General features: G+C 39.1%; 1 protein-coding gene across 9 annotated transcripts in view; it reads right to left on the reverse strand.

The window, feature by feature from the left end:
• Positions 1-23,148, reverse strand: part of AFG1L (AFG1 like ATPase) — a 214,642-nt gene that overhangs the window by 145,500 nt on the left and 45,994 nt on the right. For all 9 annotated transcript variants that reach the window (XM_049695305.1, XM_033418719.2, XM_049695303.1 and 6 more), the window contains exon 2: positions 17,052-17,275. In XM_049695305.1, the coding sequence (XP_049551262.1) occupies positions 17,052-17,249 (198 nt within the window). In that variant the 5' untranslated portion in view covers positions 17,250-17,275. The remainder of the gene's footprint in view (positions 1-17,051; positions 17,276-23,148) is intronic.

Raw genomic sequence — 23,148 nt, forward strand, 5'->3', positions numbered from 1 at the left:
TTGGGCCTATCTTCTGTTTTACCCAAACTCAACGTATTTTTGAAAGAGCACTTTGGCAAATATTACAGTACATTATCTATTACATATATAATTTATATTATATTATATTTTATGGCAATATTTAGAAGATGATAAAGAGATATGGTTATAGAGTATCAAAGGAAAAGATTCTCAAACATCTGAGATCACAAATATCTCGTATGGCATAAATACTGTTTAAGAAGCAGATTTTACTCCAAATAAATTGATAAACACAATGGATAATCCTCTAACAATAAATGTTAGACATCATCTATCTAAACTATGTTATATACACACCAAGTATTTTCACTTGGAGAGGCAGGTTAGTTTTCTCCTCGTAAAATTTCAGTCTTCCAAAAATTATTGAAATTATTTCAAAGGATTTAAAACTCTATATTTTAAGGGGAAAATCAGAGGATTGAATGGAGAACAGTAAGACTATTTAGAAGGCTGTAAAATGGATTCTAAAGAAGTTTTTTAATTCTTTATTCATAGTGGTCAATTCAGGGAGAGTTAGGTTCACACAGTTTTCTTCAAAATAACGACACAGGCACCCACATAATTTACATGCTCCTAATTTACATTTTCTCACAATTTACCCTATTTTTCAGGTCCATTAAATTTCCTTTCCCAATGTTTTAATTTCCTGTAATGTGTTCCTATGTCTCAGAGCACTCCACCCTGGCATAGTTCCTGGGTGCTGGGGTTCTACATGTGCTCCCATCCTCCACAAGCCTCCTTCATCCTGCTCTCTACCCTGGGGGCAACCTTGCTGGCTGGCTGCTAGCTGGGTTCAGTCCCTGGGAGGCACTACTTGCAGGAGATAGGAGGGAGGGGGTGGAGAGAAATCCGGGTCATTCTCTCCCGTTGCTTCCCTGCTTCAGTGCTGTGTCTCTAGCAGAGCTGCATCCCTCCATAATCATTAGGTCCTCATGCCACAGCTACAGCTCTCTGCAGGCTCCTCCTTCACTCCTCCATCCTTTGTTTGCTGCCTTAGGTCTGCCCTGCCCATGACTCTCTAAGTCATCTCTTGATTCAGTCTTTAAAGTGCTGTGAACAGTTTCCTGACAGCGCTCTGATACACGCCCAACCTCTAAAATACACCTACTTAACACTGACTAGACAAAGACTTGAAGATCTGAACATGAATAAGTTTCTCTAGTGACCAGTTGTAAGATTTGTCATGTTACTTATATCTTAGGGAATTTGTGAAGTAGGATGATGACACCTTCTCTAATGTGTTTTTGATAAGGATCCAGTGATACTGTATTACAGATTGTGCAGATGGTAAGCTTAAGGATGATGTTGGAAGACAGTGGAAAGCTATCACCTACCTCCACTAAGCATAAAAGATATAAGGAAAGAGTATTAGAGTTGAACTCAAAAGATCTGGGTACAAATTCTGGTTCGGCTACTTATTAGCTATGTGACTCTGGGTAAGCCACATCAACTCTACAACCAGCCATTTCCTTATCTGTTAGGTGCAGGACACGGCACTGGGGAGTTCCCACTCACTGCCCACCTCTGCACACCTAATCACAAGGCCCACTCACTCATGCTGAAGACTGTAAACTTCATGTACTGATACCTGCTTCTATCCAAACCTATGGACCACTAAGAAGAAACATCGCACCCTTTGACACACCCTTCTCAAAGATCTGAACAACATTAATGTGCACTTAAGCTATTTTATATCTATACAAACTCTACCAAACAAATCAAGAATACATTCAAGAACATGGAGCACATTTTCAAATACTGTGCATATTCCAAGCCATAAAGGAAACCTCAATAAACTCCAAAGAATCACTGTAGTCCAACCAAAATGGAATAAAATTAGAAATAAATGATGGAAGGATAGCTAAAAATAGAAAAATCTCATACTAAGATACTGACTTTCCCTCACATTCCCTCACGTCCACCCAGACTTCTGGGATTGCAATTTCACATAGGAAGTGGAAGTAGGTCCAACCCAATGCCTTCTGTTTTCTCTTTATAAAGATGTAGACATTTGCTGAAAGTGATAGGGGAAGTGTAGTTCAGCTTGAAGGGAGCTAAGAAGGCTCTAGAGAATCGTTACAGAGAAGAGTGAACTAACCAGCGAAACAGATTTGTTGACAAAATGGAGGGACACGCCTCAGGGCTTTCAGATTGTTCTCAACAATCTTCTATACCTGTGCAGTAGCCATGTCCTTTAGGTGAGAATGATCCCACTCCCAGCTCTATCCTCCACAACCGGATGAGGGGTTCAAGGGTGAGCTTATGACTAAGTCCAGTCAAGCAGAGTTCTGTTGTTCAACTCTAGGTGAAAGAGAAGCTCTAGTCTTCTGGGCAGTATGCTGTGTAGATGTGATGCTAGTTTGCTACTTTGAGATAAGCCAAGCTGAACACAAAGCCAAAATAATCAAGAGGGCAAGATCAAGAAGATCTCCAAGTAAGTAATAGAGTCAGGGGCCTAATACACTGCACCTGAAGCATACTTATCCCTGGACTTCTACATGAGCCAATGATTACTTGTATTATTTAACCTAATTTAGTTGGGTTTTCTGTTATTCGCAACTGAAAGCATTCTAACTGATGTCATAATATATTTTACTAGGCCATTTTAATGGTTTGATATAAGTATTTATAAAAGTATCTGAAAGTATCTATTCTCAAGAGAGAGCTATAGTAATCAAAACAGTATGGTACTGGTATTAAAAAAGACACACAGATCAATGGAACAGAACAGAGAGCCCAGAAATAAATCCACACATATATGATTAATTAATTTATATCAAAGGAGCCAAGGGTATACAAAGGAGCCAAGGGTATATAAAGGAGCCAAGATTCAAGGATAGTTTCTTCAATAAACGGTGTTGGGAAAACTGGACAGCCACATGAAAAAAAAAATGAAACTGGACCACTACTTATATCATACACAAAAACCAACTCAAAATGGATTATAGACTTGAACGTAAGACCTGAAACCATAAAACTCCTAAAAGAAAACACAGGTGGTGAGCTGCTTGACACTGGTCTTAGCAATGACTTTTTGGATTTGATATCAAAAGTAAAGGCAACAAAAGCAAAAATAAACAAATGAGACTTTATCAAACTAAAAAGCAAAAGAAACAATCAACAAAATGAAAAGGCAACCTACCAAATGAGAAAAAATATTTTCAAATCATATGTGATATTTTAGTATCTAAAATACACAAAGAACTCATACAACTCAACAGCAAGAAAACGATCCAATTAAAAGATGGTCAGAAAATCTGAACAGACATTCTTTCCAAAGAAGTCATACACATGGCTAAAAGGCATGTGAAAAGATGCTCAACATCACTAATCATCAGGAAATGAAATCAAAACCACAATGAGATATCATCTCACATCTGTTAGAATGGCTATTACCAAAAAAACAAGAAATAAGTGTTGGTGAGGATGTGGAGAAAGGGAACCCTCATGCACTGTTGGTAGGAATGTAAATTGGTGCAGCCACTATGGAAAACAGTATGGAGGTTCCTCAAAAAGTTAAAAATAGAGCTACCATATGATCTAGCAATTCCACTTCTGGAAATTTATCCAAATGAAAACACTAGCTCAAAAAGATATCTGCAACTCCTTTCTCATTGCAGCATCATTTACAATAGCCAAAACATGGAAACAAGTGTTATACACACACACAATGTAAATTATTCAACCATTAAAAAAGAAAGAAATCCACATTTGTGACAAATTGATGGACACTGAGGACATTATGCTATGAGAAATAAATCAGACAGAGAAAGACAGTGTATGAACTCACTTATATGTGGAATCTAAAAAAAAACAAACTAAACTCATAGGTATCTAGTCAAGAGAGTATGTCAAGTTTAGGAGACTTACTGTAATAAGTATTACAATACTATATACTAAATCAAAAGGGAGGATAATAAGAAAAGCAGCTATCAGAAAAATGTCTTTAAAATTTTTTTAAATGATATGAATAAATTGCCAATTGTCCAATAAGGAAATGTGCTGATGTCACAAGTGTTTGGGGTCCTAGTTGTTATGCATTTAGTGATGCACCCCAAACCACTAAATTTAGTAAAAATTTTATGATTTGAATTTTATATACATAAAAGCCCACTTCCACATAGAGAATCTTTTGAACGTGAGGACTATAATTTTTAAAGTAAATATCTGATAATTATTCTATCAAAATTTTATTAGACAAAGTCAAATGTAAAGCATGATTACTGGATTCAAACACACACAGTTAAAAGAACATTTGGGGGACAACTGAAGAAATCTGAATATGGGCTTCATATTTAGGATTGCCAGATAAAATACAGGATGCCAGGTAAATTTGAATTTCACACTGATATCAAATGATTTTTTAGTGCATGTATGTCCTAAATATTGCATGGTACCTATATACACTAAAAAACTATTCATTATTTATCTGAAATTCAGGTTTATCTGGACATCCTGTATTTTTGTTTGCTAAATCGGGTGGCCCTATTTTAGATATCATTACATCAATGTTAAGTTTCTTGGGTATGATAATGGTAATATAGTTATTCAGGAAAAGGTCCTTGTTAGGAGATACATAATGATGTTTTTAGAGGTCAAGTGTTATGATATTACAACTTACTTTCAGATGATTAAAGAAAAAATATTGAGAGAGAGAGAGAAAAAAAGAAAACAAATGTGGCAAAATGTTAACCATTAGTGGTTTTAAGTGTACTGTTGAAATTTTTCAAAATAAAAAGTTGTGAAAAACAAAACAAAATCTGGTAAGGTGATTAATTACTGTATTACTTTTACTTTTGAACTAAGTCTAAAATTATTCTAAAATATCTACATATTTGCATTTTAGACAATTGCTTTCAAAACTATTCCTTTAACTTCTGCAAAGTAAACATTTGCCATCCATCATTCCAAATATTTTGATTTAATCATTCTAACTTTATCCTTTGTTCCTTATGATATTAAAATTCTAGCATTAAAAATAATCCCAGGTGGGCTTCCCTGGTGGCGCAATGGTTGAGAGTCTGCCTGCCGATGCAGGGGACACGGGTTCGTGCCCCGGTCTGGGAAGATCCCACATGCCGTGGAGCGGCTGGGCCCGTGAGCCATGGCCGCTGAGCCTGCGCGTCCGGAGCCTGTGCTCCACAACAGGAGAGGCCACAACAGTGAGAGGCCCGTGTACCGCAAAAAAAAAAAAAAAAAAAAAATCCAAGGTGATTCTCATCAAAGTTATAAATTAAAACAGCATGTCCTCCACCTTTCTGGGTTACTGTCTACCTGCTAGTCAAGTATAATTTCCATTAGGACAATTAGATAATAAGGGTGATGCTTTAAAATAAAGAGTTGGTTTCATTTGTTTAAAATGTAGGAATACTCCTTTTCCTGTTTCTCCCTACTCCCCTCACCATTCCATTACTAACTCCTAAAATGATAGACAGTGATTCCAGCTGGAATACTGAGCATAATTACATCTTTTAAAAACAAGCATTATATCATTCTCAACACAGACCACTGTTTAATAAAAGTAGATCACTTCAGGTTTCTAAGACGATCATTAAAGCTAAAGAACTGAACTATATGTTAGCACCCACAAATTCTCTTTAAATGAAAATCTTTTTTTAAATACCATCAGCTGATTTGCAAAAGAACCCTTGTAACCTAAAGTACACCAATTTGTTCAGTTTACTAGTATAATTAAGCCTTTTAAGTACCTAAATAATAAACAAGTGTGGGGGGCAGAGTTTAAACCTCTACAACTAGCATAAGAAATGGCTCAATTTCTGATTATAACAGAATTTGAAGATGCAAATGACTTTTTAATGTTGCATGCATTCAAGCAACAAGCATTTCTAAGTGCCTATGTGTGTCAGTGGGAGACAAATGACAGGAGGCAATTTCTCCAGCAAATCCTTCCAGTTCACTCACTCCTGATATTCGAATTCTGGACTAGCTTAGGTGAAGATAAGCTAGGTGTGACCTACTCCAGTCCACCACTTGTTCAGAGGGATATCCAGGACTTAAGCATAATTCTCAAACCTACCTGGAGTTTATCAAAAGAAGGATGTGGAAAATATTCCTCAGTCTGAACCTAGTTGAGGTTCTGAATTTGAGGGATTAAAGTGGCCTTCCAGGCTTCTCCTGGATTTTCAAAGAACTGACACTATGGAGGAAATGAGAACACAAACATGTCCACAGAGAAGCAAGTGAATATAAAAACTCACAGAGGGCTTCCCTGGTGGCGCAATGGTTAAGAATCCGCCTGCCAATGCAGGAGACACGGGTTTGAGCCCTGGTCTGGGAAGATCCCACATGCCACAGAGCAACTAAGCCCGTGCACCACAACTACTGAGCCTGCGCTCTAGAGCCCGCAAGCCACAACTACTGAGCCCATGTGCCAGAACTACTGAAGCCTATGTGCCTAGAGCCCATGCTCCGGAACAAGAGAAGCCATGACAATGAGAAGCCCACGTACCACAACGAAGAGTAGCCCCTGCTCACCGCAACTAGAGAAAGCCCGTGCACAGCAACGAGGACCCAATGCAACCAATAAATAAATTAATTAATTTTTTAAAAAAAACAAAAAAACTGACAGAGACACCTATGCTCTCACACAGACATATGGATAGGCTCACAGCCACCAGGACAACTGCCTTCAGAGTCAGCAGAGAATTATTTTGTGAATCTTCAGTGATTGCTTTGTTATTCATTCAAATCTTCAGGTTTTTTTCATTTATTCCAGAAACATGGATTGAGCATTGATCACCTACTTTGTATCAGGCAGTGAGCTAAGTTCTGCAGACCTACAAGATCCAGAAAACAATGACATGGTATTTACTAAAGGAGCAAGTGGTCACCAGGTGGGCCATGTGAGACGGGCTACAGTAAAAGGATGGGGGGACAGGCAGCCTTAACAAAGACCCAAAGGCAAGAGAAGGCCCCAGTCTTGTCTAACAATCTTCAAGTAGCTTGTCACAGCTGCTGCTTTTATTGTCAGCAGAGAACAAAGACAGATGAGGCCAGCAAGAGACAGGGACCAGGCAGGCTCTCAAGGACCCTGTAGAACTTGCTAATGAGTTTGTACTTTCTCTAGAGGGCACTGAGAAGTCTTAAGCAGGAGAATGGTCCAATCAGATTATCCATTAGAAATATCATTATTGATACAGTGTGGAGAATGCATTGAATGGGAGGAAACTGGAGGAAAAGACAACACTACCTATTACCTGCTCTGCTGACAAGCCACCCTTGCCAGGTGGAAGTGTGGTTCACAGAGAAATACTTGTGGGGGCTTTTTGTGGTTCATCAGGGCAAAGGTAACTGAAGGCAGCTCTATGGTGGTCTTCACTGCCATGAAGGGACTATGGATTACCTTGGAGCTATGCTTCACGCTTCTCCTGGAGAAGCTGTACATGGCTGTGGCAGTGTGGCCTGAAATGTGTGTTCAGTGTTCAGGTCCTAATATCTGCACATCTCCATTGAAGATGATGGCATGGATTGGAATTGCTCAGTTTTTCTTTATAGTGCTCTTGTTTCTAAATAGAGGTTTTCACTCAGTTAAAAACCAATTATAAGGACTTCCCTCATAGTCCAGTGGGTAAGACTCCGTGCTCTGAACGCAGGGGGCCTGGGTTTGATCCCTGGTCCGGGAACTAGATCCCACATGTGTGCTGCAACTAAGAGTTCACATGCCACAACCAAAAAGTCCGCATGCCGCAACTGAAGATCCCACATGCTGCTACTAAGACCCGGTGCCGCCAAAATAAATAAATAAATATTTTTTTAAAAAAAGAAACTGTATAAAGCAAAATCAGAATTACTATTCAACTTAAAAAAACTAATTGAAGGCAAATATGTAACTCCTGAGAAGTTTAATATTGTTAAAAGACAATATAGCTGCTTAGAGTTATCCTTAAGAAGTGCCAACTTCATAGAGAATCTTTAGGAACAGCAAATGTGGAGGCAACTGGTGAAGAACTCCGAGCTTCAGGCTTAAATAGATTTATGGAAAAACAACTGAAAAAAAAATCTAAATAATTTAGAACTAGATTAATTGACTGGTAACTTTATAAGGAGAATGAAATCACTAGAACAGAAATCAAAATCTACCACATCCTATGGCTTTTCCAAATAAAGCAATGCCCTTCACCAAAGGGTAGGCCTATATCTGAAAAGAGGTCTTTCCCCTGCCCTTTACTCAGATTCTCACCTTTAGCAGCATGCTTTCTTCCCTACTTCTTCCTCCATGTCCTTGTTGCCAGTGGATCCAAGTGAACAAGCCTTAAAATAGAGACCTGTTTTCCTTCTTCATAAATATTTTCTGCCAAGGGATTTTTCTAGTCTCCTGTCTATCCATCCTGATCTTCCTCTCTTATGTGCTGGATTTCCCCCCACCATTCCCACATCCTGAAATAAATAAAGAATTATCTTTAGGGTTGATTCAGTCTTCACACAAGCCTACTACTGAACATTCTGAATCTGAGAAGAAACTTGAGACCTTTTTTTTTTTTGTCTCTCTTCAAACGTAATTTTGATTTCTCAATTTTAGTTTCAAAAACTGCTGTTATTTAAGTGATATACTTTTGCACAAATGGAAGCTTTATAGAATAATAATTCTCAGAAATGTTTTACAAAGTTTATTTAAATATTAATCTTGAGTGCATTATTTACATTTTATTATTCTCTTTTTTTTTTTTTTTTTTTTTGCGGTATGCGGGCCTCTCACTGCTGTGGCCTCTCCCGTCGCAGAGCACAGGCTCCGGACACACAGGCTCAGCGGCCATGGCTCACGGGCCCAGCCGCTCCACAGCATGTGGGATCTTCCCAGACTGGGACACAAACCCCTGTCCCCTGCATCGGCAGGCGGACTCTCAACTACTGAGCCACCAGGGAAGCCCCGGGGCTACTCTTCATTGCAGTGCGCACGCTTCTCATTGCAGTGGCTTCTCTTGTTGCGGAGCACAGGCTCTAGGCGCACGGGCTTCAGTAGTTTTGGCATGCGTGCTCAGTAGTTGTGGCTCGCAGGCTCTAGAGCACAGGCTCAGTAGCTGTGGCGCACAGGCACAGCTGCTCCACGGTGTGTGGGATCTTCCCAGCCCAGGGCTTGAATCCGTGTCCCCTGCATCGGCAGGCGGATTCTTAACCACTGCACCACCAGGGAAGCCCAGCATATATTTTTTATGGGATTTATGTTGTTAATTTTGATGTATATCCTTAGAACCTTGTCCTTCAAGAGTAAATGAATAGTAATTTGATTCATAAAATTTCTTTATGAGAAACAGAATTAGAAGTCTCAAGTGAAGCAATAATATGGAATAAAATAAATTAAAATCCTTTTATTTAGAGTGGGTTTTCAAAGACTGTCCCCATATGCATTTTACACCCATATGAATTTTTGTACTTAATTCACTGAGTTATAAACAGCTGTTTATGACCATTTCTTCCACTGAATAAGGTATCACTGAAATCACAAAACATTAACCTTAATTACACCTGTATCCTTGGCTCCATGGAGCCTAGTACATAGTGAGGACCAACTCTTCTTGTTGTTGTTGAACTGAATTTATATATGATAATTCCAGGCGTTCTGATAAACAAAGAGATACATTTTCTAGCTAAGCATGATAAATTTTTCTGTAAAACGAAAAATCATTTGCTTTTCCCAGCTACACAATAGAACTTCTTTCCCCAGTGCTCACCCTGAAGATGTATTAATCTCCTAAAGGACAAGAAGACACTTGGCTAATTATTTCCCCAATATGTAAAATGGACACATTACCTGGAAAAGACAAACTCTGCTGAACATGGGGTAAGATTAAGTCCAATGTACATAGAACTCAGAAACATCTGGCATTCATGAAAAAGATTTAAGGCCAAGAAAACTCAGCTCATGAGATTCCAGAAAGAGGAAAGAAGTTTCATCCCTAAAAACCTCTTACTAAGATATTCCCTGTGTCTTGCTGAGTACTTTTTGAGCTAATAATACCCCTTCCTCACTCAGTCTATTTGTAAAAAGCAAATGCTGAACTAGTAGAGTCTAGAATTATATTATCAGGAAAAGTTATAATTTCCTCAAAATTATTTTCTTAAATCAACTAACCTGTTGAAATATCTCAGTTACACTTAAAAATACTTTTATTATGGAATATTATAAACACGCTAAATTGGAAAAAATATTGAATACCTGGTTACCTGCCACTCAGCTTTATCAAATCTTTATATTTTGAAATATTCATTCCAAAATTTAATAACACATTAGATAGAGTTGAAGCCCCCCCTTTGTGCCCTTCTTGCTCAGAGTTAACAATTCTGATTTTGAAGTTTATCATCTCAACATTCCATTTTAAAAAATACATTCTGATTTACTTATCTATTTTTGTGGCATCTGCTAGTTATCACCCCAAAACAGACTCTTCTTTGTCCATTTTTCTACTAAGTTGTTTGATTTTTTTTTCTATTTTTGGTAGGAGTTCTTTATATATTCTAGATATATATAGTCAATTATTATAGTCAATCTATTAGTCAATTACTTTTGATGCAAATATTTTCTCCCAGTCTGTGGTCTGCCTTTTCACCTTTCTATGGTGCTTACTGTTGACTAGAAGTTTTAAATTTTAGTAGAGTCAAGTGTATCCAACTTTACCTTTATAATTTAAACTTTCATATCTTGTATAAGAGAGTCTTCCTTTCCCCAGGTTCACAAAGATAACCCTCTATATTTTCTTCAAGAAGTTTTAAAATTTCACTTTAAACTTAGAACACTGACTCTATGGAATTTATGTTTATGTTCAGAGAGGTAGGTACCTAATTTTATTTTCCTTTTCACAAAGATCATCAATTGTCTCATCCCTGCTTACTGACTAGACCATCTTTTTCCCACTGATTTTCAGTGTCAACTCAATGGTATATCAAGTCTCCATGTATCTCCTAGACTTCCTATTTTGTTCCATTTGTCTGTTTGTCTATATAATAAATCAGTGAATAGTTCTGTTGACTAGAGGCAGGTATACATAAAGGGAAGTAATGAAAAATCAGATTAGAAAGCTAGACTAAGTACAGTTCCAAGAGAACCTTGAATACTATTAATGGTCTCCCACCAGCCCTCAAATCTAGTCAGGAAGCAGTCATCCATCTATAGCAGGGGTTGGCAAATTATGGCCTATAGGCTAAATCCAGTCTGACATCTCTTTTTCTAAATAAATATTTATCAGAATACATTTATTTTTTAATTATCCATGGCTACTCTGACTACAATGGCAGAACTGAATAGCTATGACAGAGATCATATGGCCCCCTAACCCTAAAAGATTTCCTACATGGTCCTTTACAGAAAATATTTGCCAACCCCTGATCTAGAGACCTGACCAAAATCTCAGCATAGATTCCATGGCTCTAATGCCTCCTTATAGCCTACATAATTCTGCTGCCATAACCAAAGTAGTCAGTTTTGGCGGACAATGACAGATAAAATTCCTATCTCAGACATTATAAAATAGGGCTATACCCCTTTTCTTTAAGGAATTTATAAAAGACATTCTCATCTGGCAAGGGGGTGGGGGGGGGAAGAACTGGATGAAGGTGGCTAAAAAGTACAAACTTCTAGTTATAAGATAAATAACAGGGATGTAATGTACAACATGATTAATATAATTAACACTCATGTATGTTATATGTGGAAGTTGTTAGGAGAGTGAATCCTAAGAGTTCTCATCATAAGAAAAAAGTATTTTTTTCTTTCTCTTTTATTTTGTATCTACAGGAGATGATGGATATTCACTGGACTTATGTGGTAATCATTTCATTATGCATGTAAGTCAGATCAGTATGCTCTATACCTTAATTATACCATGCTATATATCAAATATATCTCAATAAAACTGGAAAAAAAACTCAAAAAAAAAAGACACTCTCATCTACGTTGACGGCATAATTTTACCTTCAGAACCATGCCAAAACTTAAAATGTAATTGGATACATTTGTTAATTATTCTGGAGACTGAAGCAGGCCCATTACACTCCCTCAAATTTCAGACTTTAAATGAGTCTTTGGCATGTGTTAGTTCTCAAAAAACAATGCAGTTTGACTCACTTCCTTACAAATAATGCCGTCATTGGGTTAGGACATAATCTTTTGTTTTGGCTTTCATAAAAATTTGATACAAGAAAATATTCATTTAAAAATATTTCTGGTCTTTAATAAAGCTGTAGCTATAGATGTCTATTTCATACTCAGTGTTGCTTATGATGTTCTGAAGGATAAATTACCAGGAAACAGGGAGGCTTTACCTAAATCACACTGCTCAACCTACTTCACCTATAGGAAATGCCAATTCTAAGAGGAACGGAGAGTATAAGTGCTCACTTCCTTAGCTGGGGGAGAGAAGGGAGGAACTGAGGAAAAACCAGCAAACTGCCTAGTTTTGGATAAATAACTGAAGGGACCCAGACAATAGGCCTCCTGCATCTCCTGAGAGAAAATTCCACAGCCCGGCATTCCAGGTATCCTATTCATGGCCTCCAGATGCTAGAAGCCAGATCACAGAAAGCACCAAGACCTTAGATGAGCCGGATTCAAGGCAGCGCAGGTCGTCTCTACCTGCTATATGCATTGTTCTTGGCAGAGTGAGGAGAGGTATCCAAATAAAAGACCATAGGTTGTAAAAGGAAGTTTGAAATAATGATTTCTCATGAGGGAAAAGCAAAATTATTTTGTGAAGAGCAGGAGAAAAGGAAAAGGAATTTTGTTCCCCACTCCTCTTCCCAATTCCCAGGTCTCTCTGGCTATGGTTTCTCCTCCCCAGAGATGAAAAAACCTGGCTGCCTGTATACACCTGATTAATGGAAACAGAGATTTTCAGAGTAGCTCCACACTCTTTAATTCTCTCCCTCCATGACTCTGGAAATGCTTGATTTGGCTGTGTAAAAGTAATTCTAGTTATAGTGATTTACATGAACTACTTACTTACCATTTATGCCTAATTACCTCACAGCACAATAACAATTATGCATACATTAAATGTGTCAGATTAACCTGGCTATAAGTTTTATTTGATAACAAAAGTAAAGTATTCATAAATGCTTATTCTTTACAGTTTGTTGCTCATATAGCATAGTCATCTGCTCATAACTTTTTCAAATTTTTACTAGAGAAAACACTTTTATGTAGGTAGGTGAAAGCAGCCTAATAGTCTGCCACCAATTTTTTCTCACTGACTAATAATTCTGGCATTTTGTGAACAAGGTGCATTTTATTCTAACATTATGGCTTACCCTTACAGAAAGTTTCTTAGGAGTATAATTTTTTTTTAACAAGTCCACCAAAATGAATATTTAAACATCTGCATCAAAATCAAATGCCCATATATGCTAGCTGAAATAAGTCAGACAAAGACAATACTGTATGTTCTCACTTACATGCAGAATTTTTAAAAAGCGTAATTCATAGGATGGTGGTTACCAAGGGCTGTGGGGTAGGGGAAATGGTGAAATACTGGTCAAAGGGTACAAACTCTCAGCTATAATATGAATAAGTTCTGGGAATCATGGTGACTATAATTAACAATACAGTATTATATTATATACTTGAAAGTCGTTAAAAGAGTAGATCTTAGGGGCTTCCCTGGTGGTGCAGTGGTTGAGAGTCCGCCTGCCGATGCAGGGGACATGGGTTCGTGCCCCGGTCCAGGAGGATCCCACATGCCGCGGAGCGGCTAGGGCTGTGAGCCATGGCCACTGAGCCTGCGCGTCCAGAGCCTGTGCTCTGCAACAGGAGAGGCCACAGCAGTGAGAGGCCCGCGAAAGAGTAGATCTTAAATGTTTTTACTACAAAGAGAAACAGTAATTATGTGAAGGGATATAGGTGTTAACTAACTTTATTATGGTAATCGTTTTGCAATGTATACAGGTATCAAATCATCACATTGCACAACTTAAACTTACATATGTTATCTGTCAATAATATCTCAATAAAGCTGGGGGGAAAATCAAATGTCCATGAAATTATAAACCCTATTTACCAAAATCAAGAACTCTACATACTAACAAAGTTCTACTGCTGGAAAACCTAACAGTCCAAAGTTTCCTTCTCTGATAATCAGCATATCAGTCTTTATTTTTAGAAGAAGTAGGTCTGTGGCACCTTTAGAATCTTCAAAACTAAAGCTTTTATATATGTTTTATTCAAATTACATTTGATATTTGGATCTTTTTCAATGTTTGAAAAACACTGAAAAACAATGATTTGGTGGGCTAAAGAAACTACAGGACAAATACTATCATAAAGAGATGTCGATCCATTTACTAAACATTCATTCACATATGCATTGGGATTTAACAAATATAAGCTTTCATTAGACACATTTGAAACTACCTGACTTGTCAAATTTCCTCCTTACATAAGAATTACCCAATAAAACCAGGGCCTCTAGATAGAAAGTACTGCATTTACTTACTGCTAAATAGCTATCTATTTACTAGGCAAATCCAGCATAGCCAATTTATAAATCAAAGGTGGAAGTATGGGAAAATACCCTTAAGAAGAGACAAATAATTTTAAAGAAAAAAAATAGGTTGTTGAATTGGCAACCAGATAAGTTAATTTAAGGAATATTTTATTAAGGAATGGAAGTTCACCAACCCCTGTAAGATGAGCCCTAGGGATGATACAGAGTGGGGAGGAGGAAAAGGACTGTATTTCCAAAAGGGAGAGGGCTAGAAAGGGAATAAGATACAACAGTCATGAGAGAAATTTAACTTTCAGATAACAAAAAAAAAATCTGGTAAGTAAAACATCTTGTTTCCTGGCTATGATACATAACAAAGTTGTTATTTTGTTTGGAAGACCTCCTGTATTGCAAACTATAATTAGGTATGCAGTACCTAAGCAATCTGTATTTTCCAAACTTTTTGCTTCTTGACTCACCCATCAACTTTTGGAAACACAGGAAAAAGAGAAAAGGTTGGCCATCAAAAGGGATAATTCATCATTATTTCCCATAACCATTGTTCTGGATTAGCTAACACACTCTGGCTCCCACACTCACAGTCCACTTCTGAGGGAAACCGCCCTGCTCACGGGAGCCCTGGATGGCACCTTATACAGAGATCCAATCTTTGTGCTAACTAGCAGCCTCTGGAAAACTGGTGTGAAAGCTCTGCCCAAACAGGGATGAAGTGTTTGGGTGGACGGTCAGATTTTTACTCAGGAATTTAAACCATGGATACAGGAAAAGAACCGAGAAGCTGGTAGAATGAACAGAAGTGGGTAAGGGCATGGGGAAAAGGAACAAAGAGTAAGCAGATTATGTGAATGGCAGGGTTCTGGAGAATCAATGGGTACCTCCTACTACAAGTCATCAAAGCTTTCAGAGCCGCTGACACTGCTGAAAGCTGGCACAGGCTCTGTGAGGCCTGGCTGAGCGATGGAGATGCCCTTCATTGCTATTTTCTTATGTAATCTTATTCTACATCTCCATTTCTCTCTCAGACCTAAATAATTCTCTATTCCCTTTAACCGAAAGATGTTAACACAATGGCAGCCTTTTCCTTATATAAAAATAAAACTATTTCATTACACTCTGAAATGCTTTTTAAAACATAAAATTACTTTCAGTAGAGTTTTTAAATAAAGTACTACTAACACATTGTTATACAATACCTTTCTTATAAAGATCTTATAATAAAAGAATATTTGTGTAGCGGGGTGGGGGGAGGAGGGTTGGTCAGTCAGTCAAAGGAAAAGTAGTTTCTTAGGTTGAACAATATTCTAACTCTTATAACTATTAATACCCCTCATGATTTGAGGATGACACCACTGATGGCAATGGCTTCTACAGCAGGATAAGGAATGGGAGTTTTCCTGCTGTCTCAGAATTTCAGCAAAAACTCAAAGCTGAGGACAAGGGGAGACAGGTCCCCCTATACACTAAAGAGAGGCACTAATTGTATCCATGCAGGAATTACTTAAAAAGAGAAAAAAAAAGTCAAAAAACAGCCCTAAAACCAAAGTAATCAAGGCAGAAAGCTGTTAGCTGGGTAAAGAATTCTGTGGCATTTCCCCCAGATGAACCTCATGCCAAGTGCAGGGGGTCCCCAAGAGAAACATCCAAGGAGATTAGCATTAAGGAAAAAATGGGGTGGATACTCATTTAGGTGAGAAAATCTACAGACAGCTACCAAAGCAGGGTGTGAAAGAACTCATGGAAGAACTTGACACGTGTCCCCGGGAGTATAGGGGTGCACAGGACAAAGACAGACACTGGTGCTTGCTTCTTATATCTGCAGAAGTCCAAGGGCAGGAGACTGACTGAAGCTGCCCATGCAGAAGGGGTTGGAGAAATGAGATGTTATACTTCCCGTGGCCTAAGTAGACGCCATAAAGGTGACCTGGTTAGCGCTGTCCCGAAAGGACCCCTCTAAGAAGGCTAAGTGCAAGGGCAAGGCCGTCTCAGCCCCACGTAGTGGTGTGAGGTGTTCTGTTAGAGTCGTAAGAGGTCAGTCACAGAGTGGAGCAGCAGGGAGGTCCTCATGGGAGTCCTGAAGAATCCACCCAGTGCCCCTCACAGAAAGCTAGCATGTCAGCATCTACCACACAAAAGGCCCTTAACTGGTCACTTCAGACTCTGCTGTTTCACTCTAATCTTCTATCCCCCTCATTCTGAGCCTAGAGAAGCCAAGCAAGCAGAGAGAGGAGAAGAATAGAGAGAGAAGAACAAGTCACCCCCTCTTCTCTGCTGCTGATCCTGGGCCAGGCCTAACCTAGAGAGAGGGAGAAGCTTTGAAATGCACACAAGTTTTCACTTTGACTGGTATTTAGGGTTTTTTTTTTAAATACCTCAATATGAAGCTATCTGAATCCCGCTGAAGGTGAAAGAAAGCTATGGAACATCAAGAGGTCAGAAATGGGGATCCAACAGAGCTTGTTTAAAGGAACTGGTAGGAAATTTTCAAGCTCTTTCATCATTGTACCCAACTGCATTTAATTCATTTTTTAAATGCTTACATTTTTAACTGTTCAATCTTTAATGTCACACAAACCTTACCTTAGAAAAAAGGCCTTCTGCCTCTATACTGTATCCTTTAAGGTCCTCATGTAATTCCTGCAAACACTGTATGACTCTTCTTTGATGTTCATCGTCCTTTAGCTCACGAGCTTTGATCAGAAAGTCATAGTGGTCCAGTGGTCCATGGCAAACAGCTAAAGCTTTTGAATAAACCTCTGTAGCAGCAGTTGAAGACATACTCTTGGCTGTCTGAACTGTATAGGCTATAAACAAAAATATATATAAAATTTTAGACTTTCTGAAATGAAGATATTTCATAGTGCTCTACATTATTTCTTAATGGCCACATTAAAACTTTTAACCAGTTATAATTATATTTGAGCAGTTGTTGTAAATATCACTTTGATGAAAATAATAATATAAAACACATTTTGTAACATAAATATATTTATAAATGTCTCAGTTTAACAAACCCCAAACTCATAAGCTATCACTACAACCCCTCTTCCAGGAAGAATGGAATGTCTGCTTTGCCTCCACTCCAATGAATGAGCCACCTGGGTTCGTCACATCCTTCTTCACAGCAGGGGTGGTACCTTTCTTTGCATTAGGCCTAAATCTGGTTCTTCAGTACGAAGACAGAGACTTAGACACTAGTCACAAAGGGTTTTCTACTGCCTCTTTATTCGCTGTCTAAAACAACACAGCATTCAGATGTTACCACATTGAATTCAGCACACTTCTTGCGAGACTCCTTCCCTTTTCCATCACCTTTAGGTTGAACACAAAGAGTTGAGACACAACAGAGTGTCTGTTTCAAAGCAGGGAGGTGTGTTAATCCTTTTTTTAGCTTCTTGGGGAAGAAAATTGATTGTCTGTGGTAAGGTCCAGTTATAACTCCATTCCTTATCTGGGGCAGGTTCAGTGAGCAGCAAACTGGCACATTTTTAGACAAAGATTTTACAAGGGTATTTTGCCATTGTTTCTCTTGTTCCATTGAATACCATGTTTCCTTTATTTCAATAATATGAAAACTACTTAATTTAGGAAAAGAATTAACAGTCACAACATTATTTCCATCATTTTCTAAAAAAGGAAAAAAAAAATCCTTAAATATACCATGACTGTTAGGGATAGGGCAGAGCTATCCTCTAATAACTGCTCTCCCTTTTTCTGAATAAAGGTTTTAGCTGGGTGCAAGGCTGCCGAGTGAAATATTCCATATCCTGGCCTCTCTGGCAGCCAGGATGGTCATGTGAACAATGGGATGTAAGCTGAAATGTGTGCAGCTCCGCTCTGGAGCACTTAAAGGGAAAGGGCGAATCCCACTCCTCCCCTTCCCTTCCCTCCCTCTGACTGGAAAGAAAGTGCCATGACTGCAGCTGGAAGAGCCAACCTGGCAAGGAGAGGCGCACAGAATGCTGAGCAAAGCAGAGCAAAGTTCCCTAACAATGCTGAGCTGCCAAACCAGCTCTGGACCACCTGCCGGGATTTTTATGTAAAATAAATGTCTATCTTGCTTTTCAAGCAGTGTATTTTAGGGTCTCTTTGTTACGGAGGCCTAAATTGTACCCTAACTAATACAGGGGGCTTACAGCCTGCAAAAGAGAACCGGACTAAGGGTCTCTTGGAAGCCTAGGCCTCATAGGACCAAGAACAAGGCTTGGGTTCATGTTGAAGCTGGAGGCATAGGTTGAGAGTTCCATAAGGTTTCCAGCAATTTGAGATGTCTACCAGAGTGGTATAAGAAACATATTTGCCCTTGGTCCACAGTCCCTAGTACGGAGCTCATAAAACCCTTGGAATTTCCTAAGTGATAGAGTGTTTTCTGTTTATCATAATGAGCTCTTTCCATCCCACATATGTTAATGAACGCAGGGTAGGGCCCCAAGATAACCTCAGGACACGGCTGGTCCCCAGAAAGACCAAGTGTTTAGAAAGCTGGAACTTGCAGCCCCACCCACCAACTTGGGAGGGCAGGGGAGGCTGGAGATTAAATTCTATAACCACTTTTTTTTTTGTATTCGAATACTCAAAGCAGCAGCTTTATTTATAATATTTAACAGCTGAAATGAACCCAAATGTCCATCAATTGATGAATGGGTTAACGATGGTATATCCACACAATGGAATATTACTCAGAAGTAAAAAGAATTAAAACTACTGATAAATATAACAATGTAGATGAATCTTAAAAGTATTACGCTAATTGAAAAAAGCCAGAAGCAAAATTTAATTTTATATGACTACAGTATACAAAGTTCTAGAAAAAGCAAAACTTTTCTAGTGGAAGAAAGCAAATCAGTGGTTTCTAGAACCCAGGAATAGGGTTATGGGATTGGTAGCAAAGGGGTAGGAGCAAATTTTAGGGGTGATGGAGATATTCTATATTATGATTATGATGGTGGTTACATGACTGTATACATTTGTCATAACTCATTGACTTGTTCACCTAAAATCATGAATGTTATTTGTATATAAATTGTACTTCAATAAAGGTTTCACAGGAAAAAGGGAAACTTTGGGCTATAGATGCTGTTTGACAAGTTAGCTTTTAAAAATTATAGGGCTTCCCTGGCGGCGCAGTGGTTAAGAATCTGCCTGCCAATGAAGGGGACACGGGTTCGATCCCTGGTCCGGGAAGATCCCACATGCTGCAGAGCAACAAAGCCCATGCGCCACAACTACTAAGCCTGCGCTCTAGAACCCATGAGCCATGACTATTGAGCATGCGTGCCACAACTAGTGAAGCCCTCACGCCTAGAGCTCATGTTCTGCAACAAGAGAAGCCACCGCAGTGAGAAGCCCACGCACCGCAACAAAGAGTAGCCCCCACTCATCACAACTAGAGAAAGCCTGCGCGCAGCAACAAAGAGCCAACGCAGCCAAAAATTAATTATTTAAGTAATTTTTAAAAATTGTACGCTTACATGCTTCTATAAACACTCTTGAACAGTAAGATATGGAGGGCTTCCAGGATGGTGAAAACATCAAGGTGCCAGGAAGGTGACATACCCAGAGAGGGCACGGAAGCTCCACACCCCTGCTCCTATCCCTTGCCCTGTGCATCTCTTCCATTTGTCTGTTCCTGAGTTCTATGTACCCTTTATAATAAACTGATAAACATAAGTAAAGTGTTTTTTCTGATTTCTATGACCATTACTAGTAAATTATCAAATTTAGCTAAGTATCAACCCACTAAATTTGTAGTCAGACGTGCGGAAGTGTGGGTAGCTTGGGCAGCCCATTTGCAGCTGGCCTCTGAAGTGGGGCCACTTTTGTGGGATTGGCCCTTTAACTTGGGGGATCCGATGCTACCTCCAGGTAGATAGTGCCAGAACTGAATTGACGGATAACCATTAGTGTTGGAGGATTTGAGAAACTCACAACCAGGGAAAATGCTCTTTTCCACTCCCTGGAATCAACCAAGTAAGAAACCTAAGATAATGCTAATTTCCTTCTCCTCCATCCCACAAACCCTTTCCCCAGCCCTCAACCAGGTCCTCAGCCAATCAATCATCAGTGCTACTCAATTTTACATCCTAAATACTCTCTAATCCATTCCCTCCTCCCCTCTTCACACAACCACTCCAGCTGGGCCTCTTATTGTCTCTGGCTTGGCCTCCCTGCCTCTGATCGCCTCCTGCCTCACATTTACCATGACCACACCACAATCTCTAAAAATATCTTCCATCAACTACAAGGATGATCTTGCTAAAATCTCAATGTGATTTTATCAATATTTTGCTTAAAATTCATCTCATTGTTTAAAGGCGTGGTTTTCTTTTTTTTTTTTTTTTTAAGGGAAACAGTTTTTTTTTTTTGTGGCTGTGCCAGGTCTTAGTTGCAGCACGCAGGATCTTTAGTTGCAGCACGTGGGATCTAGTTCCCTGACCAGGGATCGAACCCGGACCCCCTGCACTGGGAGCACAGAGTCTTAGCCACTGGGCCACCAGGGAATTCCCTAAAGGAGTGGTTTTCAAATGCAATGTTAACAGCAGCACCTTTTTCTTTACAAAACTTTCCATCGGATCCCAAATTTATTTGAGAAAAGAAGAGGGGGTAACAAAGTCCTGACCTCTTCACATTTCCCTCATTCCCAAGCCCATATCACCCCATTTCCAAATCAGCCCCTAAGGCCACTTCCCCACCTTATAGGATCACATTAAGTAAGAATAGTGTGCAGAAAAGAGTTAACACAGCAGGCCTGAGACTACCGTCCTTAGCAATGCCTGCTTGCAAAAATGGGCCCTTGACTGGGAACTTGGGTTCCCATCATTCCCAGAAATGGTAAGAGTGACTCACTGTGCCTAAATGTTTGTATCGTATACAATGTGATTTATGCTGAACACCTAGTTTCCTTCTATAAGTCTGTAATTTTGGCACATGCTAGGCAGAGGGTGCCTTTGTAACCACGGCTCAACTCTAGGCATTGAGCCTATAATGAGCTTCCCTAATAGACAACATTTCACACCTGTTGTCACAGTAAGTTGCTGGAAGAATTAAGCATGTTCTGTTTGACTCTCCTGGGAGAAGACGCTTGTAAGCTTGTGCCTAATTTTCTCTGAACATTGTCCCACATGTATTTTCCCTTTGCTAATTGTGCTCTGTATCCTTTTGCTATGATAAATCGTAGCTGTGAGTATAACCATATGCTGAGTCCTCTGAGTCTTCCTAGTAAATCACCAAACCTGGGGGTAGTCTTGGGGATTCCCAACACAGATAGTGTCCTCATTCTGAGGTTCAAGGAATCCATAATAGGGGTGCAGCCTGCATTTTCAGACTACTCCCCCTCTACTGTTCAAAATGCATCTATTTTTTCGATAAAAGAAATGACTGAGTACCACCACATGTAATGGGTAATAGGGAATATCAAAGTTGACTTGTTTTGGGGGGGGGTTTTTTAAATTTATTTATTTATTTATTTTTGGCTGCGTTGGATCTTTGCTGCGGTGTGCAGGCTTCTCTTGCGGAGCACGGGCTCTAGGCACGTGGGCTTCAGTAGTTGTGGCACATGGGCTTCAGTAGTTGTGGCTCGCAGGCTCTAGAACACAGGCTCAGTAGTTGTGGAGCACGGGCTTAGCTGCTCCGCAGCATGTGAGATCTTCCCGGACCAGGGATCGAACCTGTGTCCCCTGCATCGGCAGGTGGATTCTTAACCACTGCGTCAACAAGGAAGTCCCAAAGTTGACTTGTTTTAAGTGCAGGTGGAAGAACAAAAAAATTGCAGCAGTAATGTATCAAGATCAACTGGAAATAGCAAGTAAAATGAATTTGGGTACAGAGAAAATGGTTATGAAACTATTCTAAGTGGGGATAATACAGGCCCATATTAGGATGGCAACAGCAAAAATGTTAGGAAGCGGGGTAGAATGGAAAATGCAAAGGTAGATTCAATAATGTGGGTTGCCTTCTAGTCAAACTGGATTGCTCACCATATCTCAAACATTTTCCATTCTTTCATTTCATAGCCATGCCTTTGTTCACAATGGTCCCAACTGGAGAGCCTCCTCCTCCAACCCTCTGCCAGCCTAATTTCTCCTCCACAAATCTCAACTCACCCTCAGCTCCCTACCACCAGATTTCCAAACTCACCTGTATCTACCCCATTCTCTTTTCTTTCCGCAGTTACAGCTTAAGAGCTATTTCTCTTTCCATCAAGGGCTATTAATGCCTTCACTCACCCTCTAATCAGTGGATTTCAATTTTTTGGAAAAAAAATCATGACCCAATATACACACAAATATACATAACTGAAAAACAAGTTTCATGAAGTAATAACTAATTTATTAAAAGTATGAAATAGTAAGAAAAAAAGGATCTTTCTATGCATGATATTCTCTGGTATTTTATACACATATATTTTTATTATTTATATCTAAAGAACCACTATATTTAGTTGTACTAAATGCCTTATATGATACTTATTTACCTTTTTGTTTTCTTTCCCCATCAGAACATATGCTCTTTGAGGGCAACAGTGCATGACATGATTGGTGCTTATTAAATATTTCTTGAATCCCCTCCCTTCGTACATTTTCAGAGATATCATTCTCTTCATTAATCACCTCTGTACTATATCATCTCCCTTCCCCTCTCTTCTAGTTTTTTTCATACCAGCTCAACCCTCTCCTCT

The sequence above is a fragment of the Orcinus orca genome, chromosome 12 (genome assembly GCF_937001465.1).
Source record: "Orcinus orca chromosome 12, mOrcOrc1.1, whole genome shotgun sequence".
In the NCBI taxonomy this organism is placed as follows: Eukaryota; Metazoa; Chordata; class Mammalia; order Artiodactyla; family Delphinidae; genus Orcinus; species Orcinus orca.